The 16,255-nt window shown below is 36.9% G+C and overlaps 3 protein-coding genes and 1 pseudogene across 6 annotated transcripts; 2 read left to right on the top strand and 2 right to left on the bottom strand.

Moving 5' to 3' along the window:
- Nucleotides 1-1,653: 1,653 nt before the first annotated feature.
- On the bottom strand, nucleotides 1,654-6,131 carry LOC110821718 (chloroplast envelope quinone oxidoreductase homolog). The gene is made up of 5 exons (XM_022051639.2): nucleotides 5,973-6,131; nucleotides 5,766-5,891; nucleotides 4,056-4,197; nucleotides 3,294-3,385; nucleotides 1,654-2,651 (listed from the first exon to the last, which is right to left on the bottom strand). Exons 1-5 carry the CDS (start codon nucleotides 5,982-5,984, stop codon nucleotides 1,962-1,964), a joined length of 1,062 nt encoding a protein of 353 aa, XP_021907331.1. The 5' UTR covers nucleotides 5,985-6,131; the 3' UTR covers nucleotides 1,654-1,961.
- A 331-nt stretch (nucleotides 6,132-6,462) lies between these two features.
- On the bottom strand, nucleotides 6,463-10,312 carry LOC110821592 (chloroplast envelope quinone oxidoreductase homolog). The gene is made up of 4 exons (XM_022051483.2): nucleotides 10,066-10,312; nucleotides 8,758-8,899; nucleotides 8,042-8,133; nucleotides 6,463-7,394 (listed from the first exon to the last, which is right to left on the bottom strand). The coding sequence occupies exons 1-4, from the start codon at nucleotides 10,129-10,131 to the stop codon at nucleotides 6,705-6,707; spliced, it is 990 nt and encodes a 329-aa protein (XP_021907175.2). The 5' UTR covers nucleotides 10,132-10,312; the 3' UTR covers nucleotides 6,463-6,704.
- Nucleotides 10,313-10,414: 102 nt separating this feature from the next.
- LOC110821591 (Pentatricopeptide repeat (PPR) superfamily protein) lies at nucleotides 10,415-16,099 on the top strand. 4 transcript variants are annotated; one of them, XM_088215851.1, is made up of 3 exons: nucleotides 10,415-13,655; nucleotides 13,813-13,956; nucleotides 14,894-16,099. In XM_088215851.1, the coding sequence occupies exon 1, from the start codon at nucleotides 10,674-10,676 to the stop codon at nucleotides 13,362-13,364; it is 2,691 nt and encodes an 896-aa protein (XP_088071977.1). In that variant the 5' UTR covers nucleotides 10,415-10,673; the 3' UTR covers nucleotides 13,365-13,655; nucleotides 13,813-13,956; nucleotides 14,894-16,099. The 4 variants fall into 4 exon arrangements, with proteins under 4 accessions (XP_088071977.1, XP_021907171.2, XP_021907172.2 ...); XM_022051479.2 differs by having other exon boundaries at nucleotides 10,415-13,634; XM_022051480.2 differs by having other exon boundaries at nucleotides 10,415-13,606.
- LOC110821657 (chloroplast envelope quinone oxidoreductase homolog pseudogene) lies at nucleotides 13,601-16,099 on the top strand (annotated as a pseudogene).
- Nucleotides 16,100-16,255: the final 156 nt, after the last annotated feature.

Genomic DNA, 16,255 nt, shown 5'->3' on the forward strand with positions numbered 1-16,255 from the left:
AGCAGGACTTTGAAAGCTACTTCCAGGTTAAATTTTCTGGGTTCAGGTCTTATTCAACTGCCAAACATCACGTATACACCAACACTTACATATTTTAACCAACACATATATTTTAAGTTTCTTCTACGTCACCTCTGGGAATCTCATGAACTCACAAACCCAACAATGCACGCCTAAATTTACATGTAAATTGCATGATCTCCAGTTTTTGATCCAAACACGTCCTATTTGATCAACCATCTTTGATTTATTAAGCTTTATTTTTCAATAAACTAATCAGAACTAAATTTGACAAATTCATCCTGTATATATTATTTTTCTGAATTTCCATGAAAAAGTGTGGATACAACAACTACATATCCTTAAAATACAAGAAGCAAACAGGTCATGCTTGGAAGTTTCGACCACATTAATTTTAAAACCTGCAACTTATTTGCCTTCCCTGTCAAGTTTTCTTCCGTGCTCTTCATAATTTTATCAAACGAACATGATCGTCCTCCTACTAAACATAATTTTCTTCGTGATTAGCGTGATATCCTTTGTGATTACTCGCTTAGTCTTCACTGTCGGGGCCTGCATCGTGGTGTTGGTAATCCAGGCATTTAGAGTTCCGGGAGTGGCCGTTCAGAGCGTACTGGAGCAATTTGCCGGATTCATCAGAGGTTGTTTTCAGTTTATATTTGAGCTTGCCATGGAAATAATATGGTCTGTGATGTCTAGTGTGTTTGAGCAGGTTAAAGAGGCTGCTCTGGGGTCTGCTTCTTTTACAGGATCAGCAATTGGAGGACTGGTGGAGCAAACAAAAGGTGCGTTTGATGGGTTGTTTACAGATTTTCCAGAGATTGGAGATGGGTTAAAGGAGATGGCGTTGACTGTGGTCAAAGATTTGTGGAACAATTACAGGGATGCTATTGGGTACGTGACAGAGAATGCCTAGAACTCTGAGTTCATCTTTTTTTTTTTCTTCCCTTGTTTGTAATTGAAAAACCCTGTATTAAACCAACAGTTTTGGCACTGGGCAAGTTTTGCTGTACATAATGTTTTGTATAGTTGATTAATTAGCAATTAAGAAAGAAAGTGGTGTACTTTGTAATTGTAATCATTTGAAAATATGTATTATATAGCCAAAAAAATAGGTAAAATATCTTATGAAATTTACACTAGTATAATAGATGATTAAGAAAAATATTTGCTTCCAAAACAAATTGTGTTTATTTTCAGAATATTAGTAAAAGAAAACTGCTTATAAAATTGACACTTTTAAGCAAATAACATTTAAATATTGATTTAATATTAATTAAAATAAAACTAACTGTACAATTTATGATAAATTAATATAATGGAATTTTTCTTGGTCATTCAAAAATTCTCATTATAGTCTTATATTCAAAATTTGATGCCTGATATATTTTCAAATGCATCTTGTCAAGAAAAAGCACTGCAAATTTCGTTCCACTAAAAATTATAATTTCTATTCATAAACTAACTAACGTATTAATTATAGAACCTCTTGTATAAATTATAAAATTCATTTTGGAAAAGTTATACAGAATTTCGTATTATAGATTTTTCATTAATTCGGGATTTGAAATGTATGTAAACAGTTTTTAAGATTCTGACTTGGAAAACAATTTCACTAAAATTATCTGGGAATTAAAAAGAAATTCACTTTTGGTGCTGAGGCTTGAGCTCTGAACTAGTAAAACATCATTCACTTACAAATATGATAACAAGACATGTAAGTAGCATATACTCGCATATCTTACAAGAAAAAAAAAAAAACAAAAAAAGGGAGAACTATGTCTATGTCTATTTAGCATATAATTCAACTATGAATATATCTAAAAAACACAAAGCTTACCTTTATTCTACATGGTATCTTGTTTTACACGAGACACGGACAGCCCTCAGAAGTTTAACTGGCCTCAGGAATGGTAATCACAATCACAATATATGTGAATCTAAGGCTCCACGATAATCTTTCCGGTAGCATGACCATCGATACTCTTCGCCCAGGCATCTTCAGCCTTGCTCAGGTGATGCTTTGAGTCAATGACAGTCTTAAGCTTCCCCTCCTTCACCAAGTTAACTAGATACTCTAGGTTCTCTTTTTTCGGAATCATGAGAAGGGGCACAAGTTGCTTTTTGGAGAAGGTAACTTTCTTCAGAGCAAAAGTAAGCATGGCACTTGGCCCAGGAGTAATATCTATTACCTTGCCGTTATCACTCAAATTAGGCTCAAAGGTAGACCATGGAATGCCAGTTGCACAGTGGATAACCGCATCATATTTCCGACCAGATGGGCTCTTTAAAGCTGCCCCTTCCGGAGTTTTATAGTCCAAAACCTCATCAGCTCCCAAGCTCTTTACCAATTCAATGTTGCGAGACCCACAAGTGGCTGTCACGTGTGTGTTTCCAAGCTTTGCCAGCTGAACAGCGTAGTGACCCACTCCTCCTGAAGCAGCAGTTATCAGAAGGTTTACCTGCTTGCCACTTCCATCAAGGTTGACGCCAGCAGATTTTGTGAGAACTTGATGAGCGGTAAGACCAGCAACCGGTAAACTTGCACCATCAGCTGCTGAAACTTCTGGGGGTCTTGCTACGGTTAAGCTTTTCTTAGCAGCAGCAAATTCGGCAAGGCCACCTCCAGTCTGTCATCACATGACACAAATATAGAGGATGAACTACCAACAACAATGATTTGTAAGCTCTGGACTTGCGATGTTTAGATGTTGAAATTAAAATTCAAAATTTTGACATCTCAAAACACATCATAGACATGCATATGCATAAAAGTAGAGCTTGGAGAGGGGGGGGGGGAGTTAAGGAACACATTCGCTTCTTGGAAAATGCTGAGAAATTTAAGAGAAACTGATTCTATTCGCCTGACCCAAACAGCCTAGAAAGCATAACACCAAGAAGGCAAACCTTCTGCTGTACTCAAATCCTGGGAAAAACAAGAATAAATCATGGCTGGACAGCTCAAACTTCTGCCTGGGTCCATTTGGGAAATAAGCAGCAAGTCTTCATAGCCATCACTTCGAAGCATGTTTATGCTATTCTACGTGCTTCGTGAAGTTTGTTACCAAATCTCTAAAACACCAGCCAGCTTTTGTTTTATTTTTGTTTTATTTTTTTCCTAATTTTAGCAAAGTCAAGTGCAGACTATTAAAATGTTGTTTTCATAAAAAATTCTCAAGATTTAAATGCAAGATTCTGCACTTGTGAGTAGTCTAAAATGCAAGCTCCTTGAAGAGGAGAACTAATTCAAATGAATGACAATAATCACTTACCAAGTGGCTTAGCAGAGCCACAACTTTGTCACCAACTTTAAAATCTTTTACTGCTGGTCCTACCTCGACAACTTCTCCTGCCACATCGGTAGCTGCTCCAACAAAAAAGCTTTAGCCCATACTCGGACAATATAGGAATAACATTTTGAAAATAGGGCAAGAAAAAGCACAAGAGGACCCCATATTGCGATCCAACATTTGTACCATATTCAAGCTAAAGAAGAATTAAACAACAATCACATCTGAGCACGGGAAACAATGGTTTGATGCAGGAAACTCTAATGACAAAACCAAACACATAAAAAGTTTTAAGGTACAGACTTTTACTGACATTTCCATCCATAACATTAGCCAAAATCTGTTTTCCACGGGTACACTGACAAGGTTTTTCAAAATCTGATGAGGAATTAATCATTCTAATCCTTCTTGACAGAAGTATTTGAAGCGACAGTAGCTATCCATCTGAATCACCTTTCCCACTACTATTATGTGAGCAGAATGCATGACCTATTTGGTCACTTAACAGATGGACAGAAAAAGGAAAAGCAACAAACTATATCAGATGTATATTCCAAGATAGTCATTGGGCACTTCTGAGTACATCAAACAAGTGATTACCAATGAATCAACACGTGGATGCAATCTTTTCCAGGCATATTTCGTTTGGATATTTTGATGAGATTTTCTGATGAACAAACATCCATGAAATGAAGATAGTCCCTCAAAGGCATTTGACAAAAAATAATGGAAAAGTTAAATTACCAGGTATAAAAGGAAATCTACGAGGAAGAAGAGGCCGTAACATTCCTTTCTGTGTTTTCCAATCAACAGGATTCAGACTAGTGGCTTCCAGCTTTAGCAAAACCTCCTCTTTATTTGGCGTGGGAACTGGAACTTCAACATGCTGCAGCAGACATAAAATTTATACTAAAAAAATACCAAATGCCATACCAACTTAAATATATTAAATTAACAATGCAAGAGATTTATTGAAAGATATCTTATATATGCAAATTCAGACACATGGATTTAGCCTACGTGCGAGCATCAAGTGGAGTAGGAAACACCTCAACTGACACATCAGCCGCCTTACCAGCACAACACCATTGCAATGGAATGGGCACAAGAATTCCTAACCTACTACTACCATGATGATATGTTGCTCGAACTCTTCAATTTCGAATACACCTGTGCAGGACATGCAACTTGCAAGATGCAACTGCATCAGTCACTTGATGTGCATGTAAGACATGTGATAATCCAGAATTAAATATGATAATATGAAGCTCGTGATAATTGATGACAAAGCTTATGCTAGAACTTGAAATACAACACAAGGATAGAAGCTTCTGAATATCCAAAATTTGAACTTGTGTACAAGTAATTGTCACGTTATGTATTATTAGTGAGTATCCTTTTTTTTTTTGCAATAAAAGAGAAATAGTATTATTATTAGTGAGTATCAATTTTTCCTTTTTTCAATTTCAACACAAATATGAAACTGCTATATTTTGTTCCAAAGGCTATATCTTTTCATGCATGTAATCATCCTTAGCTTCCCCATGGACATTAACAAATACACCTAAAGTTTGAGCAACATGAAATTGACATTCCCACTTATCAGGGGCACCATACTCCTTTCTAACTGACTGCGACCCGTCTGCTACCCAAAGAGGTCCACCATCAAATTATCCTAAATATATATGTCAATATGACAATAATAGTAAAGATTGTCACTTCCCTAACTCTCTGAATCTGACTTAACTATGCTTTCTGGGAATTTGCACTATCATCTACTCAGTTAGAACTGCCATCTCAGTCTCCTTCAACTTCCTTAGTTACTAGCTTTGTCTAGTGAAATAACATTTGATGGATATCATATAGCTATAACATGAGCCACCTGCTCCAGCTTCAGCATAGAGACAAAGCTCTTAACATATTAGGCTACTTTCAGACTGTTTGCCTCATACAACCTATAGTTTTTCTGGTGTCTCACGTATAGATTTTTATACTTTCACATGCAAGCAACTAATCCATGACAAGAAATTGTCCTAATATTACACATATTAATAATGATCATTTCTTGTAGCCTTCATTTAACTGCCTAAGGCTATGTTGGAGAGAAACATAACTACATTCGACAAATTTATTTCAAAATCCATACTTGGTTTTAACTATGAGGGATGAATATCCTTTCTAAATGAAAATTGATCATCTTCAAAACCCTATCTTTACAGCTTAAATTCAAATCACAATTCCCTTTGTTTATTTGCCTGATTCGCCTAATTAGAAATAACGTAATGTTCAAGCTCCTCCTAGCACTATTTTTACCAGCCAAAAAAAAGCAGCAAGATAGGAATCCTTTAAAATATGAAATTAACGAACATAGAAAACAGTTTTAGGGGAAATTTTCTTCCGGAAAAAAGAAAATAATGAAAGAACATGAGGTAAGGAGAACGCACTAGTTTTTACCTTTAAACCAGCGGGTCCTCCACCATAGCTATCGTACTGAACCGCACGCATGAGTTTCCCTGCCATTTCCACTGATGTTGATGAAAGCGCCGTCCTTTCGAGAGAAGCGGATGCGAAGAGGAGTTCCTGTTCGGGAGGGAAATAAATAGTAAGCAATCGGCAACCATACAATGGCGGATTGAAGGCTGAATTGACACAAATACCCACAATGAAAGTCATGTACGAATTTCAACTGCGTCCAACAATGGAATCAACAAAGTTTGGACTTGGGTAAGAATGTGAGATGGAAAATGACAGTAACAAGCATCCATCAAGACCCACCTAAATTCTACAGCTTTCAAGAATATAGAGCTGGTCCATCAGCAACTGCCATGAGTTGGGCTTACTACTTTTTATCTTTTATATAATAAATGTAATGGAATGAAGCTCCTAAAGATATCATATCTGGCATGGTAATTAATTCTTTAATATTGGTAGGACCATCTTCTTAAAAAAACATCAACTTATAAAAAGATAATTTAAGTTATAAGCTTATTTAATATTGTAAATTTTAAGATTTAAATTTTAAATTTTATAATCCAATTCAGTAGCCATGACTGTTTTAATTCAATTAAACTATGGCTTTATATAAAATTATCTAGAAATTAAAAAAAATCAGTTTGATAGTTACTCTAATTAAGGATTGAGGGCACTCAACTCCTGAACATATTTTGTTTACAAATTTAATAACATAACACAAATCTTATAAATCCACATATCTTACAAGAATATAAATGGAGAAGTATGTCTTCTTAGTATACGATTCAACTATCAACATATCTTAAAAGCACGGCATTTAATTTATTCTACATGGTATCATTTTTTACACAATAACACAAGCAGCCTTCAGAAGTCAAGCCAGCTTTAGCAATCATAATCACAATCACAACATACATGAACTTACATCTCCACAATGATCTTTCCAGTAGCATGACCATCGACACTCTTCGCCCAGGCATCTTCAGCCTTACTCAGATGATGCTTTGAGTCGATCACAGTCTTAATCTTCCCCTCCTTCACCAAGTTAAGTAGATACTCTAGGTTCTCTTTTTTGGGACTCATGAGAAGAGGCACAAGTTGCTTTCTGGAGAAGGTAACTTTGTTTCGAACAAAAGTAAGCATGGCTCTTGGCCCAGGAGTTAAATCTACTAACTTCCCGTTATCACTCAAATTAGGCTCAAAGGTAGACCAGGGAATGCTGTTTGCACAGTGTATAACCACATCATATTTCCGACCAGATGGACTCTTTAAAGCTGCCCCTTCTGGGGTTTTATAGTCCAAAACCTCATCAGCTCCCAAGCTCTTTACAAATTCAATGTTGCGAGACCCACAGGTGGCTGTCACATGTGTGTTTCCGAGCTTTGCCAGCTGAACAGCGTAATGACCTACTCCTCCTGAAGCTGCAGTGACCAGAATGTTTACCTGCTTGCCACTTCCATCAAGCTTGATGCCAGCAGATTTTGTGAGAGCTTGGTGAGCAGTAAGACCAGCAACCGGTAAACTTGCACCATCAGCTGCTGAAACTTCTGGGGGCCTTGCCACAGTTAATTTTTCCTTAGCAACAGCAAATTCGGCAAGGCCACCTCCACTCTGTCATTGCATAACACAAATATAGAGAGGATCAATTTACAATAACCATGATTTTTATGCTTTGGGTTTGCAGTATTTAGATCTTGAATCTCAGAAACTTTGACATCTCAAGAACACCATAGACATGCATGGATATAACATAAGCTTGTTTTATTATTCTTTCCCCCTTTCTTCCAAAGATGGTAAATTATTGAAACAAGAGCTGTATGAAGAAAATCAATAAGCTATTTTGCATCAAACTACTCTGCAATTATATGTTCTAGGAAGACTACTCAGAGATTTAAGAAATGAGTCATAACACCATGAAGCTAGACCTTCTGCTTTATGCAAAACTCTGAGAAATGACAAGATTAATCGTAAGTGGACAGCTCGAACTTCAGGAGAAGTGCAGCAATCCTTCAGGACGCTTAGCCATCACTTGAAAGCATGTTTTTGCTTTTCTAGGTACTTGGTGAAGCCCTAGTGTACCATGATTTCTAAAGCAGCAGCTAGCATTTGTTTTGTTTTTCTTTCCTAATCTAAGAAAAATCATTGCTGAGTATCAGAAAATTCTCCATATTTAAGGGAAAAATTCTGCAGTTGTGAATAATCTAAATTCAAAGCTCCTTAAAGAGAACTAATTAAAATGAATAACAGTAATCACTTACCAAAGAGCTTAGCAGAGCCACAACTTTGTCACCAACTTTAAAATTTTTTACTGCAGATCCAACCTCCATGACTTCTCCTGCCACATCGTTGGCTACTCCAACAAAAAATCATTATCCCAAAATCAAACAATATAGCAATAAAAATTTGAAAAAAGGGAAAATAAGAAAAGCATAAAAGAAGCCCATTTGCTACCCAGAATTTGCCCAATATTCAAGCCAAGCTAGAAAGAAAAAGAAACAACCATGCCTGAGCATGGGAGACAATGTTTTGGTGCAGGTAACTCCAATGATAAAACCACTCATAAAATTTCTAAGATATAGGATTTTAGATTGACATTCCATGCATGACATTTTCCAAAATCTTTTTCTCCACAAGTCCATGGATAAGGCTTTTCAAAATGTGACGAGGGATATTCATTCTTATCCTCCTTAACAAAAGTATTTTGAAGCAATAGAAACTATCCATCTGAATCACTTTTCCCCAGTACTATCATGCAAACAACATGCATGACCTATTTGGTCACTTAATAGATGGGCAATAAAAGGAGATCAAATAAGTGATTACTTATGAGTCAAGACGTGGACACAAATCTGTAAAGTTTCTAGGCATAATTCATTTGGACATTTTGATGAGACTTACTTATGAACAGACATGTGAAGTGAAGATAGTCTCTCAAAAGTATTTGATCAGCAAATCAGTGGAAAAGTTATATTACCAGGTATGAAAGGAAATTTACAAGGAAGAAGAGGCCGCATCACTCCTTTCTGCATTTTCCAATCATAAGGATTCAGGCTAGTTGCTTCTAGTTTTATCAAAACCTCATCTTTTTTTGGAACTGGAACTGGAACTTCAACATGCTGCAGCAGACATTAAATTTATTACTACAAAAATACCAAATTCCGTACCAACTAAAATAATAGCACGATATTTAATGATAGATTTTTCATATATGCAAATTCAAACGCATGGGTTTGACCTATCTGTGAGCAGGAAGTGGACTATGGACTCAACTGACATGCCAGCAGCCTTTCTAGTAAGCCACCAATGTGAGTAGCTCATCTTCATCCTATCCTTTTTTTTTAAATAAACATAATCTTTATCATCATTAATGTGCATAAAAATTCCTAACCAACTACCACCATTAGGGTACGTTGCTTGAACTGCTCAATTTTGATGTTGCATTGGTGCTAGACACGAGATTTGCATGGGTGCAAGATCTGTGTCAGTTACTCATGTGCATGTAATACATGTGACAATCCAGAATTAAATATGATAATGTTAAGCTGATGATGATTGATCATGAATCTTATGCTAGAACTTGGAATACATCATCCAAAATTAAATATGATAATATGAAGCTGATGATGACTGATGAGGAATCTTATGCTAGAACTTGAAATACATCATCCAGAATTAAATATGACAATGTGAAGCTGATGACGAGGGATGATAAATCTTATGCTAGAACTTAAAATACATCACAGAGACAGGACCTTTTGAAGACCTAAACCTTGAACTTTCATACAAGTAATAGTTAATGGTATGTATTTGTAGTTAGTATCAGTTTTTTCTTTTTCCAAATCTCCACAAAAATGAAACTGCTATTTTTTGTGCCGAAGGCTATATTTATAACCTTCATTAAACTATCTAAGGCTATATTCGAAACAAATAAACTTCATTTAACAAAATCCTTTCAAAATCCACTCTTAGTTTTAACTATGAGGGATGAATATCCTTTTCTAAATGAAAATTGATCATCTTCAAAATCTTATCTTCGTAGCTACTAAGTTCAAATCAAAGTCCCCTTTGTTCAATCACCTGATTCGCCTCATCACAAATAACGTAATGTTCAACCTCCTCCTAGCAGTATTTTACAAGTAAAACATTAAAAAAGAAAAAAGCAAGACAGGAAACCTTTAGGATATGAAATTAACGAACCAGAGAGAACAGTCGAAAAGGAAATTTTCTTCAGGAAAAAAGAAAACATTAAAGAACACGAGCTAAGAAGAAGAAGTAGTTTTACCTTTAAACCAGCGGCTCCTCCACCATAGCTATCGTACTGTACCGCAGGCATGAATTTCCCTGCCATTTCCACTGATGTTGATGAAAGTACAGTAGCTTTGAGAGAAGCGGATGCAAATCCAGTTCAATGACTTTTCGAAGAGGAAAGCAGATCTTTTTCTTCTACTATGGAACGTAGGAGCTTGGGTTTGAAAATAAATTTTGCTAAACTCCATCTCCTGTTTAACTCCTCTGAATATTCAAGAAAAGGCGCGGAGCAGCGGAACTTACCCGGTGTTTTGTCCTTTGTCAGCTTGACCGATTTTAGCCGCCAACGTTGAATTCTTCATGTGGGCCGCCTAAATACACCGTGTTATGGCCCATCTGGAGTGTCTTGTGCAGCTTCAACCTTCAGCCCAATGACAGACCTTTTCTCTTATATTTGATTCATTTTCTGTCTTTTACCCATATGATTAATGATTCTTCGAAGAAGGATAACCCGCCAATATTTTTTTTTGTAAATAGAGCTGTTGCCTCCAGTATCTTTTTCCATTTCTACTCTCTTTCCTTCATTTTTATGGCTTTTTGTTTCTAGTATCTTCCACGCGCTCTCTCTCTCTCGCTCTCTGTATGTTGATTCACGGAACCAAAGTTGTCAAAGTCTTTTCTGGAGCTCATGCGTTTTGCTCTCCTTCCCTGTTCATATCTCTCTCTCTTTTCTCTTCTTACAAGCAGACCGATCCAAAAACCATAGAACACTCGGCCTTCAATGTATCGGCTTTGCTTAGAAAACCCAACTGGGAACAGGACAACCTCCTCAAATCAGTAGTATCTCACATGACCCCGCATGTTGCTTCAAACGTTATATCGCTTCATAATATTAACCCTCAGCTCGGTGTTCGTTTTTTCAAGTGGGTGTGTAAACAATCAACCTACTGCTACGATATAGAGCACAGAATCCATCTAGTAAACTTGATTGTGTCTTCCAATTTATATGGGGTTGCACATGGGGCTATATTTTCACTGATTAAAGACAGTGCAAAAAGCGAGATAGAGATTCTGAAGCTAATGGATGCGATTGATTGCTTGAGCGAGAGCGGGTTTAGGCTAAATTACCCATGTTACAGCACTCTTTTGATGTCCTTAGCTAAATTGAATATGGGCTTTTTAGCCTACTCGGTTTATGAAAGAATGGTAGCTAAAGGATTTGTTATTGGGAATATAGACTACAAAACCATAATCAATGCTTTATGCAAGAACGGACTTGTAGAAGCTGCTGAGATGTTTTTGTGTAGAGTTTTGAAGCTTGGGTTTAGGTTAGATACTCATATTTTCACCTCTCTGGTGTTAGGTTATTGCAGGGTATGTGACCTTAAACGTGCCTTCCTGGTGTTTGAGAAAATGTCTAAAGAAGATGGTTGTCTTCCTAATTCTGTTACGTGGACGATACTTATACATGGCTTATGTCAAATGGGGAGGCTTGATGAAGCCTTTGACTTGAAAGAGAAAATGAGTGAGAGGGGATGCCAGCAGAGTACTCGCACATACACGGTGCTTATTAAAGCTCTGTGTGATAACGGGTGGATAGATAAGGCTTTATGCTTGCTCGATGAAATGGTTGCAGGGGAATGCAAGCCGAATATTCATACTTACACGGTTTTGATTGACAAATTGTGCAGAGAAGGAAAGGTTGCCGAGGCTAATGGGATGGTCAGAAGGATAGTGAAAGATGGCCTATTTCCTAGCTTGGTAACTTACAATGCACTGATAAATGGATATTGCAAACAAGGGCAGATAATTTCTGCTTTCGAACTTCTTAGCGTGATGGAAAAGAGGAATTGCAAGCCTGATATAAGAACCTACAATGAGCTCATGGATGGGTTATGTAGAGTTAATAAACCATACAAAGCAGTGTTCCTCTTGCAGAGGGTAATTGATAGTGGATTGTTGCCTACCACTGTAACCTATAACATTCTTATTGATGGATTCTGCAGAGAAGGCAAACTTGATATGGCTTACAAAGTATTCAACTTGATGAACACGTTTTGTCTTGATCCTGATTGTTATAGTTTCACCACAATAATTGATGGGCTTTGTAGGCAAAAGAAGCTTGAACTAGCTTCTGCTTTTCTGGGTTTGATGGTAAAGAGGGGAATCTCACATGATGAAATAACATTCACTGCCCTTATTAATGGCTACTGCAAAGCAGGCAAAACAAGAGATGCTTTGGCGATTTTTGCTGTTTTGGTTACAACCATCCATATGAAGACTTCTCATGCACTAAATATATTTCTAGATGTTCTCAGCAAATTATGTAAGTTGAAAGAGGAGTATGCTTTGATTGGGAAGATCCTCAAGTATGGTTTAGTTCCTTCTGTGGTGACTTACACAATATTAATTGATGGGCTTATTCGAACTGGTGATGTCACTCGTTCCTTTAACCTGATAGAAATGATGAAACGAAACAACTGTCCCCCAAATGTCTATACATACACGGTTGTCATCAATGGTCTTTGCCAACTTGGAAGAGTTGAGGAAGCAGAAGCACTTCTTTTTCGTATGTCTGGTTTAGGAGTATCTCCAAATCAAGTTACATATACTGTATTGGTGAACGCACATGTGAATGCTGGTAGAATAAACCGTGCCCTTGAAATCACAAGTTCCATGGTTAGAAATGGATGTCAACCCAATAACCGTACCTACTCTGCTCTATTAGCCGGGTTTGTTTTGTCAGAGAAGACTGCTGAAGCAGAAACTTACAGTATCACCACTGCATCAGATTCTTCGGAAGAAGATCTTGATGAGTGTGCTAATAATCTCTTCAGAGAAATGAATGTTGAGCATGCTCTCAGTCTTCAAAATAAAATTGAGAAGTTTGGGGGTTCTACTGTTGACTTGTACAATTTTTTAGTTGTGGGCTTATGTAGGGAGGGGAGGTTTTCTGAAGCTCATTATCTTACCCAGCATATTGTCAGATGTGGCGTGTTTCCTGACAAGGCCATTTACTCTCTCATTGAGTGGTATTGCACGGAGCGGAAATATGATGAATGCATCAAGTTCATAGCTTCACTTGTCAGTAGTGGCTTTCTTCCATCCTTTGAATCCTACTGTTTAGTGATTCAAGGCCTTTATAATGAGGGCAAGAGTGAAGAAGTGCAAAGGGTAGTTTCTGACCTCCTGAGGTCAAGTGGGATAGAAGAAGAAGCTGCAACCTTACCATATATTGAATTCTTACTAAAGGGAGATGAATTATCTAGCAAATATTTTGAGCTTCAAAATCTTGTTGAACGAGGGCATCACGGGGGAAGACCAGTTATTTAGTTCAAACTTGATCTTCTTCTCCATTGACATTTGCTAGAGAAGAATATGAAATAGTATCATGCTGCAATAATGTAAGTTTGTGGAGTCACATATCTGGGAATCCTGTAAGTAATGGTTTGTGTCTGATACAAGTTTCATGTCCAAAATGGGTTCGATATTGAGATTGAAGACTCCGAGCAACGTAGCCTGATGATGGTGGTCGGGTAGGGATTGTTGTGCACCTTGGTGGTGACGGGATGAAGGTGGGTGACTTGAAGTAGTAGAATACCAGTAAGGCCACTTACATGTCAGGTATTGTCTTCTAGTCCACTTGGTTCTTACACATAGGTCAAACCCATGTCAGAATTTGCCTATATAAAAATCTATGTGTATTTCATTAATTGTTACTTCAATGTATTTAGGTAGTGTTCCATTTGGCTTTTTGTAATATAAATTTTGTGTGCTGCAGCATGTTAAAGTTCCAGAGTTCTCAGACCAAACAAAGATGAGATTTTACTAAAATTGGAAGCAACTAGCCTGAATCCTATTGATTGGGAAACAAAGCAAGGAATGTCGCAGTGTCTTCTTCCTTGTAGTTTTCCTTTAATACCTGGTAATTTAAATTGTCCTGTGATTTGTTGGTTAAACATTTTGGCATCCTTATCTTCACTTTTGTCCAAATGAGTTATGCCCAGAAATTATCCAAATTTGCATCTTGGTGTTAATTCTTAAGTAACTGCTTATTTGATGTCCTCAAAGTCCCTAAAAGAGATTCTCGAATATCTATCTAATATAGCTTTGTTGTTTAGCCCATTTTTGGTCCATCTGTTAAGTGACCAAATAGATTATGATGCATTCTATTTCCGTAGCATTCGTGGGGAAAAGTGATTCAGATGGATGGTTTTTGTTTCTTCAAATACTTCTGTCAAGGAGGATTAGAATGATCAATTCCTGGGGAAAATTTTTTCTTCAAATTGAAAAAGCCAATTAATACACATTCCAGTCTCTATCCTTCCCTGCTTTTATGGTTATACATGTCTATGATATGTATTGGGATGTCAAGATTTTAATTTTGTATTTAAATATCTCAATGTTGCAAATCTGATGCATGCAAATTATGGTTATTCCTGAAGTTCACCTCTATACTTGTGTTGACGGATGCATGCAAATTATGGTTATTCCTGAAGTTCACCTCTATACTTGTGTTGACGAATGATAGAATGATGAAAGATAAAGAAAGCTTAAACACAGCACTTAGAGAATTTTATTAAGAACTACAATTCGATATCTCAAATCTCAAGTTTACCTAATAACTAAACTAGCATACCCTATTTAAAGTCACCACAACACAATCAAAATAAGAAATCTATGTAGAACTTCTATCAAATAGGAAATAGCTAATTATTGAATAGGCTATAATGAAGAATAACTAAATAGGAAATAATAAATTCATACTAATGATAAGCCTATAATTAATGTAAGTTAAATATCCTTGTAATACATAAATATCACAATTTATCTCTTTAACATCTTTCCGTTCTGCATCACAGACTGGAGGTGTGCTTGCTGAATTTGCAGTGGCTAGAAAGTTTGACAGTAGCAAGGACCTCAGAAGTTCAGCAGGTGATGGTGCCAGTTTACCTATAGCTGGTCTGACAGTCAGCAAGCTCTCACCATATCTACTGGCATCAAGCTTGATGGAAGTGGCAAGTAGTTAAACATTCTTGTTACTGCAGCTTAAAAGGATAACATCACTGTGCTGTTCACCTGGCGAATAGTGAAAACACACAGTGACAGCCACTTGCAGGTCTTGCAACGTTAAATTGGTAAAGGGCTTGGGAGCTGAAGAGGTTTCGGACTATAATACTCCAGAAGGGGCAGCTCTGAGAAGTCCATCTGGTCAGAAATATGATGCAAACCAGATTTCCCTGGTCTACCTTTGGGCCTAATTTGAGTGATAATGGGAAGGTATTAGATATACCCGCTATGCGCCATCCTTACTTTTGCTATTAAAGAAACTACCTTCTGCAAAAATCATCTTATGCTCCTTCTCATGATTCCTAAAAATGAGAACCTGTATCTTGTTGAATTGGAGGAGGGGAAATCTTTAAGACTGATAGAATCGAGCAAGGCTGAAGGTGCCTGGGCGAAGAGTATCAGCGGGCATGGTTGAAGATGCCTAGGCAAAGAGTATTCACAGTCAGGCTACTGGAAATATCATTGTGGAGCCTTAAATTCGTATGTTGTGCTTGCCATTCTTTTTCGCCTGTTTGACTAATACTGGGAAGTCAATAGATATTAATCCTGGGACAAGGGTCATCCTTACTTTTGCTATGAAATAAGCTACCTTCTCCAAAAATCGACTTCTGCTCCTTCTCATGATTCCCAAACATGAAAACCTGTATTTTGTTAAACTGGTGCAGAGGAAGCTTTTAAGACTGTGATAGATTCAAGCAACGCTAAGAAGATGCATGTGTTGAGTATCGACGTGCATAGCTGAAGATGCCTGGTAAAGAGTATTGACAGTCAGGCTACTGGAAAGATTGTTATGGAGCCTTAAATTCATAAATTATGATTGGCATTCCTGAAGCCTGCTTAACTGCAAGTATTGTGGCAGGTATACCTGTTGCCTGTGTTTATCCATGCCTTTTAGATAGATATACTAGTTTTTTATTTGTTGATAGCTGAAAAATGATTCTGTGGTGGTATCAAAGACCTTGCATTTATTTTCTTATAAGATAAACTCAATTTTTTTATTACTCATTCAGTCTTGTTTTCAAACGATGAAGAAAAAGGAAGCAAAATGATTTCTTTCTTTTACAAACTACATGAAATTTTTTGAAGCTAAAATGCCTCAATTTTTATTGTTGAACCCATTTTTCATGAAGAAATTATGAAAATCACATCAAATA

This window comes from Carica papaya, chromosome 3 (assembly GCF_054855325.1).
Source record: "Carica papaya isolate Zhongbai chromosome 3, ASM5485532v1, whole genome shotgun sequence".
NCBI lineage: Eukaryota > Viridiplantae > Streptophyta > Magnoliopsida > Brassicales > Caricaceae > Carica > Carica papaya.